Source organism: Heliconius melpomene, chromosome 21 (assembly GCF_056956725.1).
Source record: "Heliconius melpomene rosina isolate 202511_hmr_F chromosome 21, ASM5695672v1, whole genome shotgun sequence".
In the NCBI taxonomy this organism is placed as follows: Eukaryota; Metazoa; Arthropoda; class Insecta; order Lepidoptera; family Nymphalidae; genus Heliconius; species Heliconius melpomene.
In genome coordinates, this window is record NC_140409.1 from 3,040,287 (window position 1) to 3,065,418 (window position 25,132).

General features: G+C 32.0%; 2 protein-coding genes across 2 annotated transcripts in view; both read left to right on the top strand.

The window, feature by feature from the left end:
- The first annotated feature begins 1,032 nt into the window (after positions 1-1,032).
- Positions 1,033-3,627, top strand: LOC146526860 (uncharacterized). The gene is made up of 2 exons (XM_085206215.1): positions 1,033-1,140; positions 1,756-3,627. The coding sequence occupies exons 1-2, from the start codon at positions 1,069-1,071 to the stop codon at positions 2,665-2,667; spliced, it is 984 nt and encodes a 327-aa protein (XP_085062341.1). The 5' UTR covers positions 1,033-1,068; the 3' UTR covers positions 2,668-3,627.
- A 10,075-nt stretch (positions 3,628-13,702) lies between these two features.
- Positions 13,703-25,132, top strand: part of LOC146526861 (alpha-1,3-mannosyl-glycoprotein 4-beta-N-acetylglucosaminyltransferase A-like) — a 37,806-nt gene continuing 26,376 nt past the window's right edge. The window contains 1 exon segment of the mRNA XM_085205785.1: positions 13,703-13,841. Within this exon segment, the coding sequence (XP_085061911.1) occupies positions 13,834-13,841 (8 nt within the window). The 5' untranslated portion in view covers positions 13,703-13,833.

Below are 25,132 nucleotides of genomic sequence, written 5' to 3' on the forward strand. Positions count from 1 at the left end.
AATATAAATGAATAGCAAAAATCTTATTTTAGAATAACTTATTTTATTTTATAGTTCTGATAAAAACCTTATCAATCCTATATTATTTTAAATATTATAATACGCTGTTAGTGCTGTTTACAATTGTTTTCCTCAAAAATTATATATTTTTCTGGAACAAAAATGATGAAGAACTTTAGTCGTACTTAGGTCGAGGCGTTATATTCATTTGTATTGGTGGACCGTACACAATTAATTGAATATTAATTAGCGAGTCGGTTACATTAGATAATATTTTAACCCCAATTGCAAATGTATGACGACGACGCTAGTATGACACACATTGCGCAATTAATATACTTTCCTTTATTGTAAACCACGTTTTATATATTACTCTATCTATATTGTTATACTAAAATTTACTATATTAATACTGAGTTAACTAATACAATTTTTGTAATACGAGATTTGATTTTATTTATTTGTACACTTAGTGGTTACGTTTTCGGTGCATACTCGAGGAAATTAATTATTTTCATTTCTCTGCTCTGGAAAGATATAACGGCATTAAGTTTCGTCACTTAACATGTCTCGAAAAGCTGCCGGAAAGCATAGAACAGCTGGATTTAGAACGTGAAAAAAATATATTTATTCTTGCTGTAAATTTATGTCAAAGATATACAATATTTGTGATCATTTATTTGTTATGTAGGTGGAATACACATTATATATACATTTATATTAAATAGCAATAATTCGCTATGAATACTTCAATGTGAAAGCTTCTCGCCTCAAAAGCTTCTTATGCTTCCGTTAAAATTTTATAGCATTCCAGTAAACAACACTCTATGAAAACCATTCTTAGGTAACATCTAGACATTTACGTTTTACATGCAAACGGCATTTTTCCCATGCGTAACCCTTAATGCATGGCAATTCTAAACTGATATACCGCTATCGATGTGTTTAACTAAAATGACATTTGAACCAGGGGTCTCATCTCTGGTCACGATTAAGAAAAGCGCGAAACGAATAATCCTGAGCGTAGGATGTGTAATTTAGAAGAGAGGGGCTTCTTGATATATAGACATGCGCGGGCGCAGACCAGGCAGTCGCAGCAGCGTGCACCTCCATCTCAAAATGAGGACGCTAGCGATAACGGTGGGTGAAAATTAAAGTTGTGATGTGATGTGATAAGAATATAAAGTGATATTTTATTAATTATTTAGTATTATTAAAAATATTTTATCGTTTTTGCGGAGTGATTATTATTATTTTAGGGTTTTTGTGATTTATTTGGCAAAAGTGAATATATATAACAAGAAGTAATATTGTTAATACAATCAAATTTAAATAAATGATTTTTGCAAAATAAATTTAAATTACTAAGATATAGTTATTTTAGTGCTTACATAAATAAGTGAAGAAATTTGTTTAAAATAAACAAAACTATTTAAATATTCTTATTTGAAATTAGTTTGGAAATAAATAAATAACTATGGAGTTACGTAAAATATTTAGAAAAAAAAAATTACAAATCAATGTCAATGTGATACTGATATTGTTTTTTTTTTTTAATATATTTATATAAAAAAAAAACAAAAGTAACTTCTATTGTAAATAAACATGTTAAACTTGTGTCTTTTCAATTAATGTAATTTATATGTCCATAAAACATTAAGAGTAATATATAAAATATTAAAAAGCAAAATGACTATGATAAATAACAACTGACGTAAAAATAAAATATAATAGCATACATTTATTTATTTACAGATATTATTGGCGGTAGCCATTGCGGCTTCATTAGCCATACCTCTGAAAGATGAAGCACAAAATGAGGAATTGTCCAGAGAAAAACGCTCACCCACTCCTGGCTGGCACTCAGAACCTGAAGGAGTGTGGGAAAAGAAATTAATTTGGAAAGAAGATTGGAAACAAATTTGGAAAACTGAGAAAAAGTTAATTTGGAAAACAGAATGGAAAAAACAAAGCGTTCCTGCGTGGAAAACAGAGAAAGTTCAACAGTGGAAAGAAGAACAAATACCAGCTTGGAAAGTTGTTCAAAAACCGATATGGAAAGAAGTTCAAGTACCAATATGGAAAGATGTTCAAGTTGCAGATTGGAAAAAAGTGTGGAAACCAGTGTGGAAAGAAATTCAAGTACCAGTGACAAAAGCAATTCAGGTGCCAGAATGGAAACAAAACTTTGTTCCTGAATGGGTAAAAGAAGGCGTTCCCGGAGAAAAATATTTAGGAAAGGATGATCATGGATGGGAATACACCAGTCACGATCTATGGAGAAAGAAATTGATATGGAAACCAGTTTGGAAGAAAATATGGAAAACGGAGCACAAACAAGAATGGGTGACTGACAAGAAATTAGAGTGGAAACCAGAATGGAAACAAATCTGGAAAACTGAAAAGAAACAAGCCTGGGCCACTGAGAAGAAACAGGAATGGGTTGATGAGAAAGTACAAATTTGGAAAACAGTTAAGAAAGAGGTTTGGGTGCCAGTTCAGAAGAAAATATGGGTTGACAAATGGAAGCAAATTCAAGTACCAGTATGGAAAACTATTGAAGTCCCAGCGTGGAAAAAGGTATGGAAACCTGTCTGGCAAAAAGTTTGGGTTCCAGTACATCATGAACACCATGAACACCACGAACACCACGGATGGGATAAATAGGTATATTTTTGATGTTATTCTCTGTACATAGATATTTTCGCAATATAGTCATTTGTTACTTAATTGTTACCATATAAACCCAAGATACGTTGAATTTTGTAAATATTATATTTTAGATTTTTTTACTAGATGGTGCTGGTAAGTTTTTACCGAACAAGTAACGTTTTAGGCGTACGCCAAGGCAAATGCTGTATCATTGGCGATTGTACAAAATTTAATTTTCGCTTGCGAATGTGTTTGGCTTTGCGTATGCCGCAGGAAGTGACGTCGAAATGTTTCTCCTTGTAATCTTTAAACACTTAAAAACAGATAATTAAACGTCACTCACTTCCTTACCCAGTGTCCGTCTGCTAACAATTTTAGTAAAAAAAACTGTAAATGTTGTTAAAATTTAATTTAATGCACTTTATGTTGGCAACATTTTCGGCAAAAAGAGGCTATATATGAAATACTTAATTTATATTAAATCTGTTAATTACTTTGCTGGCATGTCATCAGATCATTTAATAACTAACAAAACATTTAAAATATATATCTAGATAATAAAAAAAATATGACTGTTAAGTATATTAGGAAAAACAGTGAACAACATACATTTTAGGAAACGTATAAAAATTTTAACGCAGCGTAGCGAGATTTGAACCCGCGCCTATTGGAAACCAAGAGGCGCGGGTTCAATTCCCGCCTTCACATTTTTATACCTTTTTTAAAAAGTATTTTTGGAATAACACTAAAAATGTTAAAAACAGTGACCTAATGGTTAACAAATTGGACACATCAAATATCCAAACGTGAAGTATTAAATTCATTATTTAATTTATAATGTCATTTCGTATACTTTAAAGACAAATAGGTAATACAATACTTATATTAGTACCACAACTAATGTATGAAGTGCAACGTTGTTTTTTATGTTTTAATAATAGAACCAACGAAATAAACTTTTTTAAAATATTGAAACGGTTTTTTTTTTCAAATTTTATATGATTTAAGATATTGTTTACATTTTACATTGTATTGTTGTAGATAAATATGGATTTACTTTTAAAATATTAATTTTTCAACTGTCAAATATAAAGTAAAAAAAAAAAAAATCAGCTTTACGCTATATCCCGCACACAGCAAGGTAGGCACAGGAAGTAGGCTTTTCCCCTATTTCCGCCGAATTCCGGAGGCAATGTGTTAAGTGGCGGAACTCCGGAGCCAAGAAACGAAGAAATAAATTTAAATAAATATTTAATTTCTTCAATGGCGATCGAACCCTCAACCGGTCGAGATTACAGTTGTGGCCCTGCGCCACTAATGGCCTTAAGTATACTTCAATTAACTTGCATGACATAGGTTCAAATCTCATTCCAGAAAAAAATATATAAAAAGTTAGGTCTTTAGGATGTTAGAAAAATACGATATCGGATTTAACTATTCAAAGAAAGTGAAAAAGAGAGTGGTAGTATGAGATAATTATGTTAATTGTTTTATCATCTTATTATCAACAAAGGCTTGTTTTATTTCAGACTCGATATTTTTTGAGACAACATTTTTAGTAATAATAGTTTTAGGGTGGGCACCAGATCCTCGAGGTGGGTTCCATATTATTCTGGGGTGGGATCCAGATCTTTCTGAGGAGGCACGCACCATCCGTTCGGGGTAAGCAGAGGCAACCTGATAGAAAGCGAAACCTGTCGCTTTCCGTACGTATTCGAAACATTACTTGTTGAGTGGTAGAGTTCAACGTCATGGGGAAATCTAAATCATTTATTCTCGTAGAGTTCGTACCTGCAACAATTGCGTTCTTGTAAGTCACGGCCCCACTACGCCACTATAGTCAAAGACTAATTTTATAGGTAAATATTGAATTAATCATTTACTTTATAGTTATTTTAATAATGCTTAAATATAATTACGTATTTTTACATAATATTCTGTAAGACTGTAAGTACATTTAAATACATGTACAGGTAGTTAATTGAAGGCCTTTTTATGAATAGATTTTGTATAAAATAAAATATTATTTATCTTAAGAAGTACTGTGGATATTTAAGTTATTTTAATACAAATATCCGTACTAATAGTATTTAGTAGTTAATTAAAATTATAATCAATTATAAATTTAACATCCTCGTGATAAGCAAAGCATATTTTTGAACATTTTTTTTCAGGTTCCCTCTTTCTTCCTTACAGGTGGGTGGATATAGACAGAGGTAACTTAGTGCTAAAACTCTCCGTCTTTTATTTTTCGCCCTAATTTAGGAGTGCGTGGTAAGAGAGTAGTAAAATAAGAATATTTTAAAATTGAAAAAAATAATAATAACCGAGCTTAGTTAAATATTTAATTATGGTTTTAGACAAAAAGGGCACCAATACATTTACTCAATTCACGCAGAGTGATAAGCACTATGTATAATACATATTATCACTTTCTCGAGAGCGAGGTTGTGTGAGGTGAAAACAAAATTACTGTTTCAAAGATGTTACGATATCTAGTATGATCTCTATTTTTATTATGTTCGTCTTAATCAGACCGCGTCGTCAAACTATACAAGAATTTTAACTGCCATATGTAACGTGAACATGGCTTTAAATATATAATTATAGTAAATAAATAAATAAAAAACAAAGGCCCATCGTGGCGCAGGGACACAAAGTATGTCTGTAAAACCGATTGGTTGTGGGTTCCATCCCCTCTCGAGGAGAATTTATATACCTCCAGAATTCGGCGGAATATGAAGGGAGGGTTCTAACACTAGGTTCCCTTTGCATATCCTGCTACGTTCGGGACACAGCATGAAGTTAATTTAATTATTTTTTTAATAAAATCTACGCGACAGGTTGTGACTGGAAGAAAAGAAATGAAATATTTATTTTTCGCTCTGGTGTCCAGGCAAAGCGCGGCGTTGAATATCGCGAATCAACACACAATGCCTCCAGAATTCCGCGCAAAAAATAGAATCATCTGATATTAGGTTCGATGCCCACGTGGAGCAATATTATTGACAAATCACTGATAGACTGTAAGGTGTGACCTAAAAACTAATTGAGTTTTAAGAGTCCGCCTATTAACTTAAGTGTGTACTTAGCTAAGAATACGCTAGATATTTATATCTACATAGAAATGGTTAAATCTCGCTTCGACTGGTTCATTACATAAATATTTATGTCACGTTTAGTGCATCAACAGAAACCTAAACGTTGTGCCTGTATATCTCTTGCTCACTAGAGATTATCTCACATTCATTTGCATAACTTTCACTTCTCGAATAAAACGGGTATAACTGTAATTAAAATACGAAATAATAGTCAAACATACATGTTACCTTCGCCTTCCATCGCTTCGCCCGCTTGAATTGCACGAATATTATTCGGAAAGTCGGTTAAAAATACAGATTTATTATAAAGAAATACAAATTTATCATCGCTATATATTTGCAGGCAAACTCATGCCTTGAGTTCATTCAAATGACTATAACTTTTTTTAATGAATAGATTTCGATGAAACAAACTTTAGATGTTAAGCTGGGTTAAAACAATGAAATTGGTGAAAGTTTTACGTAAATCGGTTCAGTACTTTCAGAGACAGACAAGAAATTAAAAAAAAATATTTTTGCTTTCTCTATCCATTTCATTCAAAAAATACTAAATGTACAGACAAAATATTTTTACTGTTTTATTATATATGGAGATTATAATATATAATTAATGGAAGCTTACGTTATAATTAATTGTTGTTAAAATTTTGTTTCGAGTAAAGTTATTAATTTAACTAAAAACAAACAACACGCTCGTTTATACACACTTTTCCTATAAATATTGTGGTTTTATCTAAATAATGTATCTGAAAAGAACAATACACAGATTAACACTAATTTGATAGTTGGAATTTTGTAGTTACTCTGTGGCCAAGGCAAAAATAATCTGGTATCAAAAAGGCAGGAAGCCATTGTTTCCTTAAAATGTATATAAAGAAAATATAACTTATTTTATTAAGAATTAAGTTTAAAATTGCATAGCTGTATATGTCAGGTGGAACTCGCCTTGGTTCTCGCACATCTTTATTGTTCAGAGAATTCTTCCATTGTATATACGCGTCTTCAGTTTGTGGTGGTTTTTTTAGATACTTATCTTAATGTTATAAAGATCGTTTCGGGACATATTAAATAAATTAAAAGCAAAAACTCATTTTTAGAAAAAGCTTTTATTTAAACGCTCTAAAAAGGGGAAAATAAAATTTGTTTTTTAAATTTTAACTATAATTTAGTTAGCTGCTTAGCTTGTCGCGCGATTTACTTGTGTAAATAAACTTGTACTAATTTAATTATGTAAAATCTGTTAAGTTAAAATTTTTAAAGTTTCAATTTAATTAAATATTGATTAAAGCGACAAGCTTTTATGATCATATAAATTGTGTACAATGTTTAGCAGCTAGCATCTATAGGTAGTACTAGTTCAGGAAAATCGAAAACTACATTATATATTTGTAGTTAAATCATAAAAATAATAGCCTTAAACGGAGGACAAAATTTGGTATTAAATCCGCTAATTCAAGTGAATTCCGCAAATGAGAGATCTCTGGCTAAGCTTAGCTGGAATTTCCCTCGGTGAGTTTTTTCTCTCGGAGGAATCTAACTATGAAAGAAGAAAAAATTCAACGCAAACATTGGATTTTATGTATTTCATACATAAGAAGATTTTCCGCATGTCTATCTATAAGGGAAGTGCATATTAATATCAAACAATAACATGTAACTGTATCTTGTAATACATATTCTGTTCTTATAATAGAATAATTGAAATCTTTTGTCTTCATAATCGCAACGATACGATCTATTTATTTGTGTTTAACATCTCCGTTTTCGCTATACGGAGAAAACCTGATATTAAAAGACTCCGTTCTCTACTTTTAGCCATTTTTTTATATTGGTATAAAGTGCAAAAAAGAGATACAAAGAAACTTCATAGGACTTCCTTCTACAGATTGGAGTTGTCCGGTTACAGGGAGGAGAGCTGAAAGAAGTTCCTGGGATTTAAGACCTAAGTATAGGCTTAAGGAAGCTTTTCAAAATATATATTATCGCTTGTTTCCACAATCCGACATCCTCTCTACAAAAGTTACACTCTTTTTTAACTCTTGTTACTATTTCTACAAATTACTATAAAATTGTAATATAATAAAATGATGTATATTGAAATTTGCGTTTAAGGCCAAGGTACGACAGTAAACGTGATAGATTTTGGGTTCGATTCCTACTCGAGGTAATGAAATATTGAATATTTTCGTTTCTTGGGTCTGGAAAAACGCGACGTTGAGTTACGCTACTCCATACGCAATGAAACCAAAATTCGGTGGAAAGTAGGGAGCATACCAGTCGTAATGGAAACTGAGTGTTAACACTAGGTTCCCTCCGTCTATCCCGCTATATGCGGGATACAGCGTATAGCTAAAATAAAGAAATAATAAATCTACAAATACTTCAAACGACACATGTTTACAAGTTAGTGTAGGCGCTGGTTTCAATACCCACATTTTAAAACAGATCGACAGACCGTTGCGCAAATGACGGACATTTTCCTATGTGGGTACATATTACATAACAATTGTTAGAGCCACTTAACGGGAAGTCTAAAGTTGAATACGAAATGCATTTAAGTAGAAGAAGGTACACTTCACTAATTATTTTGTACTAAATAACGTAATGTTTATTTTGTTTTAAAAAGTCTTAACAGACTCTATTGGTTGTGGATTGAAATCTGATAAAATGGAATGTCTATTATATTCATCTCGTAGCTCTGGTAACGAGGACAAGCGTGGCGTTAAGTTCTGCTATCCAGCATGTAATGCTTCCAGAATTCGGTGGAAAGTGGCAGACGGAAGTGACTTAACACTAGGTTCCCAGGTTCTTTCTGACTACCCTAGTTCTCTAAACTAAAGTTAAAAAAATATCTGGATCTTGAATTGGTACGGTTAATACAATTGAAGGTTTCTTTTTACAAAATAATATGTCACCCATTTGTCATTAAAAAAATCTGTCACCTACGTCGCAATCGCGTAGTAAAATCCATACCTATATTATAAATTCGAAAGTAACTCTGTCTGTCTGTCTGTCTGTCTGCCTGTCTTTTACGCAATCAGGGCCAAACCGCTAATTTAATTGCATGCATGCATTCCGCCATGTTAATAACAATCGTCGCTACGCGTTGCTAAGCAACGGCTTGCAAAGTTTGCTGTTTTAAGAAAACGTCACCCAAAGTGAGTTTGCTTAATGCATACATGGCGCGCGCCGATATAGATTTGTATACATTAACAAAAATTAGATGATTTCTATAATTTGATATTCATCCTTATGAAAATAAATAAAATATAATAGTCACTTTTAGCATTTCATCTTGATGGAAATTATAGTTTACTGTAAAACATTCTAATAAATAATTAAGGAGATGTCACTGATTCCAAATGACTGAGCCTACGAGTGGTATAGTATGACCGACGCGAACGGGCAGATAGACTTTGTTGGTTTTATAAATTTTTATATATTTTCGAATTACTATTATTTTTTATGTAATTTAAATTATTTGCTACTTATAATTAATTTATCTCAGTTGGGTTGTCTTTACCGATGTTATACACTTAAAATGTCGTAATTTTAATTATTTGGGATTTTATTTAATATTGTTCGCAAAAATTAATAATTATTTAATATAGAAAAATGTTTAGTACGCTCGCACGGCAAACTTTAGGTACTTTTTCTAATATTAAGAATTTCCTTTAGTAACTTTTACTTCTTTTGTTTGTTCATTTCGGTTCCTCAGATATTTTTTCTAATAATAAATCTCCATTTATTATTATTATTTAACTTATTTTAATTATTTAGGCTTATATTTTCGCGGGCGTAGCCGCGTCCGGGCCCACTAGTTAACTATAAAATTTATAGTTCCTTTGGTAACATCGACTTCACTACATGTGGCAATGAATTATTCTCACTTTGGCTCTGGTTTGCCACTTTACACGTAATATCTCTAAAATTCGTGGGTAACGGAGTGTCTTAGCTCTAGATTCCCTCTGCCGGTGAAGCTAAAAAAATATACAAGTAAACTTTAAACATCTCTTTACTATACTTATAATGTTGTAACACTTGTTGAACACTATATAAATCATCATTACTTTCGCTGTCTCTCCGTTATTACGGCAAACCCTGAGGCGAAGTACGGCCTATGTCAGAGTAATGGAGATTCTCTCTGGTGATTCTATTCACACCGTATTCACACAGTTTCACTATAGTAATTGACGAAGCAAAGGTGTAATCGTCATCAAAAGTTAATTCTACATAATAATATGTCTTTTATGGCATTTTTGGGTTATGTAAACGCTTTCACTAGGCTTAGAGTTTATTGTGGATGTGATATTATGATTTTTTAGAATTTAATATGCGTGGTGATATGAAAATATTAGTTTGTTAAGTTATTATTTGTTAAGGTTAAAATTATTAAATGGTTGTCGAAATCTACATGTGTCTTTCAGTATTATACTTGGTAGATAGAAAGAAATAAATAAATATACTCAATTTTTCACCATTCCATGTCTAAATAAAAATATATGAGAGAGTAAGAATTGAACTTATTACCATCGTGGACAATTTTAACCCAACTATGCTTCGGCCGCGTAAATATAATATATCAATGTTTATGAAACATGAGATTTCATACCTTAGGCGTCAAACAGCTAATTAAATATGTTTTCTACACTAAGCCTGGTTGCTAACGCGAACTTTGACCTCGCCTGAGAGAACCGCATATTTGTGTTTCCACCAATAAATAATCGGGTGGAAAGGACCGCGCGAGCAGAAAGAGTTGCGTGAGAAGGGCGAACTCTCTGCGTTGTATGGTGCTCTGCTGAGCGAGGTTAATAAAAAAGCCAAAAAAAAAATAAGGATGGAAATGTAAGCTTTTAAAATGCAAGGATTTAAAAGGCATACGTTTCGCCTGAGTATTACCCGCATATTCCTCTTCCACGATGAAACCGGACTTTACGCCCGTATTCGTGTCATTGTCTTCAGGATTCTGGAGGCAAATTCTCGCATTTAGGACGAATAAGGTCTCGAATTTAGGTAATATGGACTATTTAATTTGAATTCTGGAGACTTGCGTGTTGAGTAGCGTTCGCTCGTTTCCAGAGCGAGGATATTAAAATATAAAAAATTTCATTACCTCAAGTGGTAATCGAATCCACAACACCACCACACCTATCAATACTTCACATAAACAAATAAATACATTACGTAACTTAACACAGCTTTATGTTTACAAGTGTACAGATGCAATTCACTCTGATAGTATCCTACCGGGTCCCGACCTCGGCTGCGATGAGTCTCGCGTGACCTCTCGTGTAGGTGCAGTTTCCGTATTTGCACCCGGATGGACTGTAATAGTATATCTAAAGGTGTTTTTTTTAATGTGACTATAATTTTTGTTATCTTTTTAGATTTATATAATATATTTCTGTATATTATGTATTAATATTTATTAATTTGTAAAGCGTTGCTGTCTGTTTGTTGAGAAAAACAATTATTGGGGACGTTTGTCAATGAAATAGAACCCATAATTATGGTTTTTACATTTTGTTTTGTCTGTGTCTCAGAAACGGCTTATCCGTCTTAAATTTTTGAAAGCATCCCTCAATATTTAGTGTTGGTTTTATTTAAATCGGTTCATAAATAACAAAAAGTTATGTCAATATAATCTATATATATAAAAGGACTTGTCCTCACTGACTGAGGTAAGACGCACGCACAGCCGTAACCGCTGTGAGTAGAAACGTGAAATTTGGACAGATGTTTACTTTCATAATCTGGACATCCACTAAGAAGGGATTTTGAAAAATTTTAACCCTAAAGGGGTGAAATAGGGGTTCAAAGGTTGTATAGAAAAAAAATTAAATCGTCACCAATTTTTATAAAATTTGAAATTTAGATTTTTAAAAGTATTTAATTGAACACGTGTTTTATCGTTTTCTAGAATTCGCCTCTTAAGAGTGCAAATAAGGAGTTGAAAGTTTGTATGGAATAATTCTTAAATCGCCACCAATTTTAATAAAATTTGATATTTAGACTCTTAAAAATATTAAATTGAACATGTGTTTCATGGTTTTCTAGAATTCACCCCCTAAGCGTGCAAATAAGGGGTTGAAAGTTTGTATGGGAAAATCTTTAAATCGCCACCGATTTTTATAAAATTTGAAATTTAGATTTTTAAAAGTATTTAATTGAACACGTGTTTCATCGTTTTCTAGAATTCGCCTCTTATGAGTGCAAATAAGGAGTTGAAAGTTTGTATGGAATAATTCTTAAATCGCCACCGATTTTAATAAAATTTGATATTTAGACTCTTAAAAATATTAAATTGAACATGTGTTTCATGGTTTTCTAGAATTCACCCCCTAAGGGTGCAAATAAGGGGTTGAAAGTTTGTATGGGAAAATCTTTAAATCACCACCGATTTTTATAAAATTAGAAATTTAGACTCTTAAAAATATTTCATTGAACACATGTATCATGGGTTATTAGAATTCCCCCTAAATACGCAAGCGAAGCTGCGCGCGTCCGCTAGTATAGTATTTCGATCGACTAAGTTCCTACAAATTAATTGCTATATTAAATTAGTCGATATTTTACCTTTCATGTATTTATATTGTATTTAAAATTATAATGAAATCAAATCACGAAAATAATTCAGACAGAAAATAAATAACTGTGTAGTTCAAGCGAAGCCATAATATGTTTCCATTCACAATATTTTCATATCTATGATCTGATGAGTTAAATTAAGAGTCGACGTCTGTAATTCGCAAATTTAACCCGCGTAGTGTTAAGGCACTATGTTCTTCGTTTTCTAAAACAGCGGGGTAATTAAATAATATTTATGTATCTCTACTAGGGGGCTATAACTGACAACTGTTACTGCTTATAATCTTACGCTGCCCTTCTATGGCATAAACGTCTAATGTATTTATTGCAAAGTATTATCGGTCTATTCTGCACGAATAATTGATATGAAGAATAAAAATTAATTGATCGTCTAATCATTTTTTTAGCGTCACGATTTATCCCTCACACAGCAGGATAGACCGAGGGGACCAAGTGTTAAGACACTCCCTTACCCATTTTCTACCGAATTCTAGAGGCATAGCGTGTTGAGTGGAACTCAACGGTGCAACTTGCCTCGAAACCAAAGCGAAGAAATGAATATATTAAATAATTCACTTCGTTGAGTGGGAATCGAACCCACAACCTGTCGCGTTTATAGTCACAATTTGAGGCTCTGGCCACAATTGACCTCATCTGGCGCGTAATCAATTAATTATTTTTCATATTACATCGTATATTTGGAAAAGGGTACTCAGGTGGAACATATATATATATAGTGAAAATAAGTTAATTATCGGCCAATCTTATAAGCAAGAATTAACCAGAGATACAGTACTACCATTGACAGCCTCGAATATGTCTTATATTTTTTTCAGTACAATGCCATCTGTTGTGCGTGTAACGTGTTATTGACGTTGATGCCTTTTTAGTACTTTCGCGAAGCAACTTGAGTTTCTTAACGCGGTTATTTAATTTAACAAAAGGTGGCATCGCTATATAAATATTAATTATGTTGTATATATATATATATATATATTGGATATTTTATAAAAAAAGCCTTAGTAATTTAAGATAAATGAATTTATATAACATTTATATTTTAGTTGTAAAGTAGGATACAAATCGACCAAAATTTTCGAAATAAACTTATTTTTCTATATAAATACAAAGATTTATTATGAAATGTAATTAATTATAATTAATGCGTATTTTTTTCTAGGCTATACCCTACATATATTGGTAAAATTCATTTAAAGCTAAAGTGACATACTTAAGTAAAAAGTAGAGCAAACTGACAGCATTTCTTGGCAGAGACCGGCGAACCCCTGTCGATAAAGCAGTTCTTTATTTAATTCAATAGGGGATGGTCTTGCTTTAAAAGCTCGAGTACAAAATCTGCCAAAATAACTTAGCATTTTATCCAATTTACTTGAGATTTGCACTTAAATAATTTTCTTTCAGTGTTCTTTTCATAAGAATGTATATTATATGATAATTGTGCGAATTTCGAAAGTGAAAAAAGTGTTTCAAGATGTGTGGGTAAGTTTTGTTTTGGTTCCTAATTTAAGATGATATAACACATATGTATGTGTGTTTAATATAATTTTAATATTAAATTCTATTAAATATTACATTTTATAAAATATATTTTATTACAATCTCTAAACTTAGTCTAATTAAAATATAATAAAGAAAAATATTATTTTGCACTCAAAAGTAGCACTGTAGCTAATGTTAATTAATTAGTTATTTAACCCATTAAGAACCGAGCGCAAACGGGCAGTAAGGATTTCAACATTTCTTAATAATGTTAGCATGTCGAAAGAAATAAAAAATATAATAAAAACATTCATGATAAATTTCTGGAAATTAAAAGGGTGTTCCGAGATTGAGATACGATTCTCATATAGGGCTAGAATAGTGATTCTGTACTCACCTCATTCCTTATGTTTTATCTAAAACCAGTGTGTTTTCTTTGTAAAAAATTGTGGTAGAGCCCATTGTGACCAAGTTGGGTTACTCAGAATCGCTTCATTAACCAGTGAATTCCGCTATGTATGCTAAATAGTTGTTTTGTTTTAAATAAAAACGTTTTTATACATAAGTTTATTGTGATAATTTGAATATTGCAATTTGATTCAACTCTCTTTTTGGATGATTTTCGTTCTGTATACTTACAGGTTCAAAATTGCCATCTTTTTTCGCATCAGTAAGAGTAACTTTAATAAGAAAAGATAATACAATATATCTAGAAAAGTAATTTTAAAAATTTGACTCTACTTTTATTCTTTTTTCGCTTTTGCGAGATTTCCCCAATAGTTCCCCAGTAGTCACAATTATCTCACGTTCGTTCTTATATTTTCTACTAATAATATAAAATGATTACTTTCAATAACACTTACTTCACTTTATGAAATAGCTTGTTAAAAATAATAAAACTCAATATCAACTGTCACACGTGCTTTTATGCTCATATGTAGGGCGAACCACTCTGGCTGAACTAACGAGATCTCGTTACAACGTACAGATGACGTTATTCGAAGGTAAATAGAAATGGACAGTATGTGTGGATAACTTCAGTTAAAAGACAATTGTTTTCTTTTTAATTTTTTTATTTCTTTGTCAAAGTTTTCTATATCGATACTTATAATAAAATTGTAACAGATCGGTGAAAACATGGAAGATAGATAAGAAATACTGTTATTGGAGGCATTTTTCGTTGTAATAGAACCCAAAACAATATTTTAGGAAATTTTGTCTCCGCGTTTGTTCACGCTAATATAAATTTTGAAAATAAAAATTATGTAGGTCTACTTAGTGTAAGGCATATTTTTAATGTTATTTAACTATATAACATTTAATATACATTTCCTGAATCTGGTTAGCCGATGAACTAGTCTATTTGCAAATCGTGAAGCATTGAGGGAGACAAGATTTTTGGCGTTAAAGACCAGAACCCTTATTTATACATCTTAAAGACCGTGAACGTGCTCTATCTAGGGTAGATTAACATATAAATTAAAATATATACAAGATTGTAATAGTTTTAATAATAAAATGCGCCAGTAAAACTATAAAGCAGTAAAAAATTATAACATTTGGCGAAGGTTTGTAAGAAACATCCTACAGAGTTGCAGAAGTAAAAAGTTTTTAACAACTATGTAAGAATATCGAAACGGCGCGACGAGAACGTGTAGCTTAATTGGCAGAATTTCAATATAAGTATGAAAAAAATCAGTTTTTTTTAAATAAAATTGATTATTTAATTAGAACAAGAAAAAAATATTAATTGATATAAAATCATTCAGTATCAGTAGCAGTATTTTATAAATGAAATGTTTTTGACGGAATAAAGATAAAAAAGACGTTTTTAAAAATATTATCAGCTTACACTTGCATAAAGGTAAGTGTCGTCAAAGGATAAACAAACAAAACCTCTGTTATCATTGACTTGTTTATCTAACAATTGACAAAACTTTACCATGTGATTTATTTTAAAAATATTCCATTTTCTATTTTAAAAATGTCTAATAATAAGTAGTTTATAAGCTAACAAAAGTTTTAAAGACATAAAAGATTTCCGTTAGTTGATGTTGCTTCTAAACGACTTCGCGCCCCTTTCAAGATCTTTGTGAGATTTATCTACACACTACTAGTTTTCATACAATAAATTAAAAACCAGCAAAATTTCCGAAATTTGATTTCATAAAATAAAAACCACTTTTTTCTATGAAAAATAAAACAATTTTATTTACGTAAAATACCCTTCGATCCCCACTTTCCACCGAACTCTGGTGGCATGGCGTGTTTAGTCGTTGAACTCAACCAGAGCGAGGAAATGAAAATATTATTTCATTACCACGTGTAGGAATCGAACTGACAACCTGTTGCGTTTACAGTCAAAAATATAAATAAACATTGGCGTAAAACTTTCTTATTAAAGTAAAATAGAATTTTCATCTTAACAATATTAGCTTCCATACGATACTCACTGTGGTTGTTCATATACGCAGAGTATAGTACACATATAAACATACACATATAGCACACATAGTCCACCCACTGTTCACTTTCATAGATGTTAAGCCAGTATGAACGTGAGGAGATTAGACTCGAGCCCAGCTTTACGCGCACCTCGCACGTACGTAGGGGAGAACTGGCATGAAGTAACCAGGTTTTAAAGGGGCGACTTGCATTATTTCTGTAGTTTTGAAACGAATCTGGTTGGAAATTTTATGTTTACGTGGTAATTCTGATCTTCTTTTACGCCATTAGACGCCGGTAAATCAAGGTTCTGTCAAGTCACACAAGTCTGGTACTGAAAGTAAATATTTTTCTCTATTTTAGTTGTATTTCTGCTATTTTATTATAAACAAATATTAGTACACTAAGTGGAAAATGGTCCGATATTTTATAGGTTATATTTTTTTAAGTAATAAGTTATGAAAGAGCCGTGAAAATGTGATTTGAAAGAGCTGCTTTTCTTCTTCTCTTACAATTTATCCAAGGCAATTAAATTATATCACCGCAAAAAATAAGATCAGTTTTAAAGCGGGACCAAAACAAAATACGACACGCAATAATAGAAAAATGTCGTCTTCTAATATTTTACGAATTTATAATAATAAGTATAACTCAATAATATATTAAGATTAAACCATTTTTTAGAATGACTTATAATTACTGATTATAATTACTATTAAAATCAAAAACATCTTAAAAAATCATTATTTTTCTAAAGTATGTTTACATTGTCTTTGTGGTTTTTTTAAATAATTCAATGTTTTTTTTTATTTTACATAATTTTTACATTTACACTTAATAATACAGATTGGCTCTTTTACAGCTTTTAGTGGCTCTTTTAATACTGAAATGTTTAAAATGATACATTTTTAAAAAGAATTAAATTCATTACGATTATTTTATTTTTTTAAGAATTTTCCATATGTATAATCTACTTTAATAAATAAATAATAATTTGAGATAAATAAAATTATAATTTCTTTTATTAAATGATTATAACTTGCTGTGATTAGTAAACTGGCTCTTTCATGCGCTTTCTCCCCTACATAATATATACAACACATGCGTATTTCGTAACAAAGGAACCGAGACTCGATCGAAGATCTAATAGCTCTTTGATGTTGCATTGCATTTCGTAATTAAGACCTCCGTTTGCAAGTTTGCAAGTTGGAAACGTATAAGTTACAGCAAACACTAGATATTAATTTATTTTCTTAGATGGTGCTAACTAAGTAGGCATTGATGATTGTTGATGATGTTAGTTTTTTTTGGGTTATCTTCCTCTTCTTTTCTTGAGAGGTTTTATGAAAACTTTGCTTCATGCTATATCCCTAGCGGAGTAGCAAAATAGAATGCCACAGTGGACGAGGCCAAAGAGATAAGACCTCATGCATTTTACCTCAACTTCCTCCAGTATTGAGGTCTCCTCCTACTTGTCTTACTTATTTTTTTAGCCATTCTTTCATAATTCACTCGACTTGCCCAAACCACCTGAGCACATGATTCTTCACAACATTCTGATGGAAAATATCTTATCAGAAACATTTCCTTCTAATGAATAATTAAAAGAATTTATATTTTACAAGATAATATTTCTTTATACTGTTAATTCTGAATCTCTCTCTATAAGACCTTAGAGTCACTCACATTCTCAACGATAAAAGTTTTAACAAAGATATAAGTGGATAGGGAATCTTAGAACGGAACGATTCACGTGATGTTATATTTGCTATAGACTTTAGTCTTTTTTAAATTCACTACATAAAGAATTCTTTATTACAAACCATTAGTTGCTCACAATATTAAAAAACTTACTAATATATAATATAGTTAAATATTTAATTTTATATGATGCATCGAAGAAGCTGAAGCTGAATAACTTGAATATTTAAGAATATAAGGATACATAAGTTCTTCATATCTTACAAAGAGAAGGTGTCTGCAAAGCCGACTTAGTGTGGTGTGGGAACTTAGTTTTTTCGTCCATTATATTGCTTCACAGACGAAGTTTTAGATATCGATGTCGGATGAATTACAAGAAAAGTATTATTTATTCCCAAGTTGTGTACGTATTGAAATCAATCTGCATCTTTTGCGATTTCTTTTTAAACTTCAATAAACTGGTTTGTTATTTAATATAGTAGAAGATATTAAAATTCAAAAGTTATTAGAAAAATATGTGCAATATAATTCAGAGGTATTGAAATTAAACGCACAACCTTTATGTGTATTGGATTGGCTTAAAATAGTTTCTTGTTGAAATATATATTCGGCTTTTTTGTGTCACCTGATTAAGACATTCAAATTGTATACTCGTATGATGACAAGCCGACCTGGGGGGCGACTTCGCCCGTTTGAACTTTACGAATATTTATTAAATATATTTTTGAATTATTTTCAATTTAGAGGAAAAACCGTGAAACACGTGTTCAATGAAATATTTTTAGAGTCTGAATTTCAAATTTTATAAAAATCGGTGCCGATTTTAAAATGTTTCCATACAAACTTTCAACCCCTATTTCATCCCTTTAAGGTTAAAATTTTTCAAAACCCTTCTCAGCGGGTGTCCACATTGCAAAAATAAAGATCTGTCCCAATTTCACGTTTCTAACATCAGTGGTTACGTCTGTGCGTACCTCGTTACCTCAGTCAGTGGGAACATCTCCTTTCATATAAATATAGACTAGCGGACCCGGACGCGGCTTCGCTCGCTACAATTATACGAATATTTATTAAACATAAATATAAGCCTAAATAATTAAAATAAGCTAAAATATAATAATAAGTGGAGATTTATTATTAGAAAAAATATCTGAGTTATTGAAATGAACAAACAAAAGAAGTAAAAGTAACTAAAGAAAATTCTTAATATTAATTCCCGACAACCTGTAGGAGTCTCGTGAACTTTACCAATTAGATCTCTCATAGTGTAGGCTGTAGGTGTTAGGAAATGCGCTTCGTATCGTTTCCTTTCCACTATTAACTGAAACATCTTATTTACGGGGTTGTTTGTTAGAAGATAATTTCTTTTATCTGTGATTTTCTGATATTCTAGCAAATTTAATAAAAATATAATTGAAAACTATATTGAAGTGTTTTTACATTTCTGTTAAAGCTTAAATATTTCGCGAACAATAATATTATCTAGAATTAATATATAATTAATTGTGGACAAGCTTTCTGGTTATGGTTAGCCATATTGATAATTGATGCACATCACTACTACGGATTCATACATGATGAAATCTATATAGTAACTGAGACAACATTAATTTATATAGAGTGTATAGAAAACTTTAATTAACGTGATTTATTTATTGGAAAATATTTATTTACTGTTGTCACTATCAATATAATTTTTGAAAAAAATTGTGTTTTTTTTTCATTGGTTGCCTGCCGTCTTTGATTATATTGAGCTAGTCTATAGAACCAGCGCTTTGTACTGCATCGGGCCAACGGTGGCTTGTCGGGACGGCTGTCTGAATGAGGTCTACTGTAACACTGTTTATGCCTGCTCCGCATTAAAGACATGAAGGAACATAGGCTTGATCAGTGCAGGTGCTAACTAGGATTAATCGTATTAGTTCTATGACAAAAACTGTTTTTTTATCTTAAAAATTAAAAAGTAAAATTAGTACAATAGCCTTTCCTTGCGCAATTTTTTCTTTTACCTCGCCTTCTTTATTTTAGAATATTGAGTAGAAATATGTGTCTATTTTAAATAGAATATAAATCTATGATATATTAGTTTTTTGACAGCCTATTTATGAAACTACTTTGAATATAACGACTGCCATCCCTGCCTTTAAAAAGCGCGTCTATCTCCACCTCAAAGGCCGGCAACGCACCTGTAGCTCCTCTGGTGCTGCACGGGGTCATGGGCGGCGGTGATCACCATCAGGTGACCCCAACGCTCGTTTGCCTTGTCCTTTTACCATAAAAAAAAATATAGAAACCACATTAGTTAGCTGAAATTGAGAAATAATATCTTCTGCCACAGTAAAAGAAGCTCAGTATAATGAGTATTTACATATAAAAAATTAAGATCTTTCTGATGATCTATTTAATAAGAAAATTGTTGCATTAGTAAAATTGTTCTTTACAATGGGCAGTATTTGTTAAGAAATGAAAGTCTTTGAAACAAAATTTGACAAAGCACAGAGAGGTAAATAGAAATAGTATGGAAAGCGTCATAAAGTCCCAGGCAGGCAGCCAGGCAACTGGTCTGGAATGAAATACAAAGATTAGAATTAGGTTGGATCAAAATTAAATAAAGTTAAGAAATTCAATTTGGTTATACCGTGTTCATAATAAGCAAGCTTAGTCTTTTGCAGATACATTTTTCCTTTTGGTTCTACTAATTGACCTTCTATTCCTTTAACTCGACTAACGTATAGAACAAAAAGCGTAAAGCGATGAAAGTATCTGTTCAAAGTAGTTTGAAATTGTTTATTTCACGCCGCTACGAGCTACGTGTACAGCGTAGATGCTTGCCTTTTACAAAAAAATCTTGCTGTTCTTTTTACCTTGCAACCGACCCGTTCGTGAAATAATTAAAGGGAAAAGAATGTTTGATCTGGTGGAGTAATTTCTAATTTCATTTTAAAAAGCATGACGTGTTTGAGCAAATTTGTTATTTGATGGTTATATTATGTTATTACTTTATGTCAAAAGTTCCTATCACGCAGCATTGTGTAACACCTGTTTTGCATCATCTGTTTATAAATCTAGCATAAATGCATAGTAATGAAGCATTGCACGTCAAAGGATTTACCTACTCGTCGTTTGTAGAACTCTATGAAGGTTAACAGTTTTAATTTTTTAATTTACCACTATACAAAATGCCTGGAGGAGCTATTGGTCTATGGGTGATCTTATGAAAGGAGACCTTCTTCTGCGACATGAAAGACGACTGATGGACATGTGCATCCTCCCAGTACTCACCTACGGTGCCCAGACTTGGTCTTTGACGAACTCACAGAAGTCCGCCCTCAAGGTTTGTCAACGTGCGATGGAGCGCATTATTTTAGGTGTCAAATTAATGGATAAAATCCGAAACACCCAACTGCGCTCTCGCACAAAAATCGCTGACGTGGGCATGAAAGCCGCTATGCTAAAATGGGACTGGGCCGGACACGTCTGCCGCATGCCTAAAGAGTCTTGGGCAAAATCATCTACCAGATGGATTCCAAGCTCTAAAAGGAGAATCGGCAGACCAAAACGGAGATGGCGGGACGAACTGGACCATTATAGGCCTGACTGGTGCTCAATAGCCCTAAATAGACCGGAAGAAGTGGAGAGAGGCCTTTGCCCAACAATGGGATGGTGTAGGCTAGGGAGAAAGAGAGAGAGAGAATTTACCACTGTATTGATTTAGAGAGATTTTGAAAAGTGTGACATAAATAATAATAATTTTAATAACTTTCTTATGAAAAAAGATGTTAAATACGAGCGAGAGTACCCTTTTGAAGGTACACATGTCGTATCGATCTGAAAACAATGCCATTCCACAGTTGCGTGGCGTAGAAGGAAGTTCCAACGAAACCGCAGTGTAGTAGAGTGCCACGTAACGAGGTGGTGAGGATGATATCTTAATAATAACTAATATCTAAATATTTACATTTTCCCGTTAATCGAAATACTCCCGCGAGGGCTTAATTATAATTAGTATACGGCCGTCGGGGTTTCAACCCAGACGGACAGCCGTTGGTATGTTATAAAATTCTTGTCTAATTAAATGTTTCTATATAAATATTTGCTAAAATCAATCTGTTTGGCGTAACCAGAATATTTGCATTAACGTATTTAGAAATGCAATCAAATATTACTATAAATTATAACATAAATTTGGTGCTGTTCTGGAAATGTGGAGAAATATAGCATAGATGAAATAATTAGGATATCTAGTTTAAAACATCTGCTAATTAAGTTAATAATAAAGAATGGTTTTTTATATTTTTAAATGTATCTTTTTTATAATAATTTATATTTAAAAATGTAAAATTGATTCGCTTATTTAATAAAAGAATGGAGAAAATTCTTCTTGCCTGGGGACAGAACGGAGAAACATGACGTCGAAGAATTGTATATGTAAATAATTTCTAAATTGCTACGTATATATATTACGTTAAAAGAAAACTTAGCATGTAACTTGCTTACAATGATCCGATTTTTTTCCACTAACAGAAATGTTGCGTAACAAACAGTTAAATTTCCTAAGGTTAAAGAATTTAAAAAACTTGACTTTTTAAACTTTTTCTATGAGTTCTTAACGTTTTAGAGTTAGTAATACCCTGAAAGAGATGAAAGTGTGTCGATATCGAATAGAAAATGGTTTGTTAAGTTGCTTTTCGATCACGTAGGTACTTAATTATCAAAATATATTTATATTTTATGAAACAATAAGTTTTTTTTTTGTTTTTTTTTGTTCTCTTATAAGTAGCTCATGCATGCATATATCATTTGACGTGACATTGATACATAGTTTTACGCTGTTACATTTTTTTTTCTAAACTTACCAACCTTCATAAACAACCTTCATAAAATCACAATAGAGGCTTGTAAAAAAGCCTCCATCGAGATTTTTTTAGCTGGGTAAACATAGGGAACCTAGGGTGAATCCGTTCACCATTTTGCGCCAAATGCGTTTTGAGTGTTTGAACTCTACGCCGCACTTTGCTGTGAAACCAGAGCAAATTAAATATTTCATTCCGTCGAGTGGGAATCGAGCCCCTAACCCATCCCGATTACAGTCACACTATGAACCCCTGCGCTACGGCTGGCCCCCATCGTTATATATACTAAGGTCATTTTAGATAAGACGTCAAGAACACCCTTCAACAGTATATAATCGATATACATTTAACAACAAGCTAACAGAAATATACTAGGGATATGACAATAATTAATGAGACATGCATTCGAATGGCAATCAGCCGCGGGCCTTCACTGCGGCCGACTTGACGTTATATATCTGGTACTATAACGTCACTTCTGGACGTAGGCCGTAGACGAAACAAATAACGCTAATGGCATGTCTCAATTAATTAATCGATTTTACGACTCGATTTTGTTGTTTTAGATTGTATTGTCATATGTTAGAATTAAATATGTTTTGATTTTTAATTGTTTTATTGTTTTAAAAGTTTAATTAAATTTTACATCGAGTGCTCGAATTTATAATACACTTTTAGTTAAGCTCTTAATCTAGCACACTTATGTACTGACATGAACTAATATTAAAGGAATTTCAAATACTCTCATTCAAACTATTATCTACACTAAAGTTTAATAGATTTCCCGTCGATTGGTTATGGAGTTAGAGTTTGCGGAGAATTGTTGTCGTATATTGAAATTTTCGAATTTATACTCGCATGCTGTAAAGTTAAATTGTCTGTCTGTTATTGGGTAATAATTAAAGTTGGAGATCATTGGGCTAAAGCTTTGAAAATTAAATCAAATCATCTTCACGCTGTATCCCGCATATAACAGGATAGGCAGTGGGAACGTAAGTTAAGACCCTCCATTCTCCACTTTCCGCTAAATTCTGAAGGCATTGCGTGGCGTTTTTCATATTCCTTCATAGATTGTTTTTAAAAAAGTACATTAGAAGAAACTTAAAAAAAAAACATAAAAATTGAAATAATGTTCAATTTGTAGAATAATAACGTCAATCAAGGCCGCACCTGGTTTGTTACGAGTATGGAAGTTACATGAATAATTGAAATTTTACGCCGAAGAGTGTTTCGAACGCGTCGTCACTGACGGCCAGTACGATGACAGCTCGCTTATTGAAACCCATTGAACGGATTCTTTTAAAAATATTAATAAATTATTTAGATGCCAGGTGGTCCAGGTCTGCCACGGCTGGCCTTTAGATATTACTTACTAACTACTGCATTATACGGTTTTATTTTTTGATAGTAATTGGAATACAATTTCAATATTTTTCTTTAGCTACAATAAATTTACCAGAGGTAAATTGACACCGTTATTTCGCAGTTGTCATGTTTCCCTAACTGATAACGCTATCAGTTATCTTCATGCCTTTGTTTATATTGTTATTTTTAACGAAGTACGTACATGAGTGTATAGAAGTCAACATAAATAATCAGTCAAATAAATATTCTTGCAACTGCCGTTAAAAATACAGTATATTTATATATATGTGATGTAAGAGAATATCAAAATTTTAAATATTTCACTGTGTTTTCTCAATTAATTTCAAAAACTAGTGGTGTTTATGTAACACATATTATAAAGTATATATTTTTTCATAATAATCATATATTTGCGTCTTAAAGTCATTAAGTGATGACATTACTGAGTTGATGATGATTATGATAGGAGTCATAATTCCTTAGCGATTCAGAGGAGAGAATGAATTATATTAGGGACTACTTGTTGTTGTATACTATCAACTTATTCGGGTAAGCTGATGATTGTACAATTCCTCAACTCCTTACAGTTAAATTGAGTCTCTGTACTAATACCGTTATTTTTGTTGTCGGCGTTAGTCTAGTGAAAAATAACAATAATTGATAATTACTAAACATTTTGTTGAAAGTAAATAAATTTTAAGTTTATTTGAGCTATCATATAACATAATTATGTCGTCGATCCACAAACTCTCTTATTATAAAATAAACGGAACGAGACAGACGGATGAACATTTTAATACGCATTAAGCTCGTAGGTCCATTTGTGATGTAACGATAAATGACCCCGGGCAAAGCTGGGGCGGGTCGGTACCTATTTTATAAAGGTATTCGAGCAAATTCATTTACGCTTTATACTGAACGTATGTG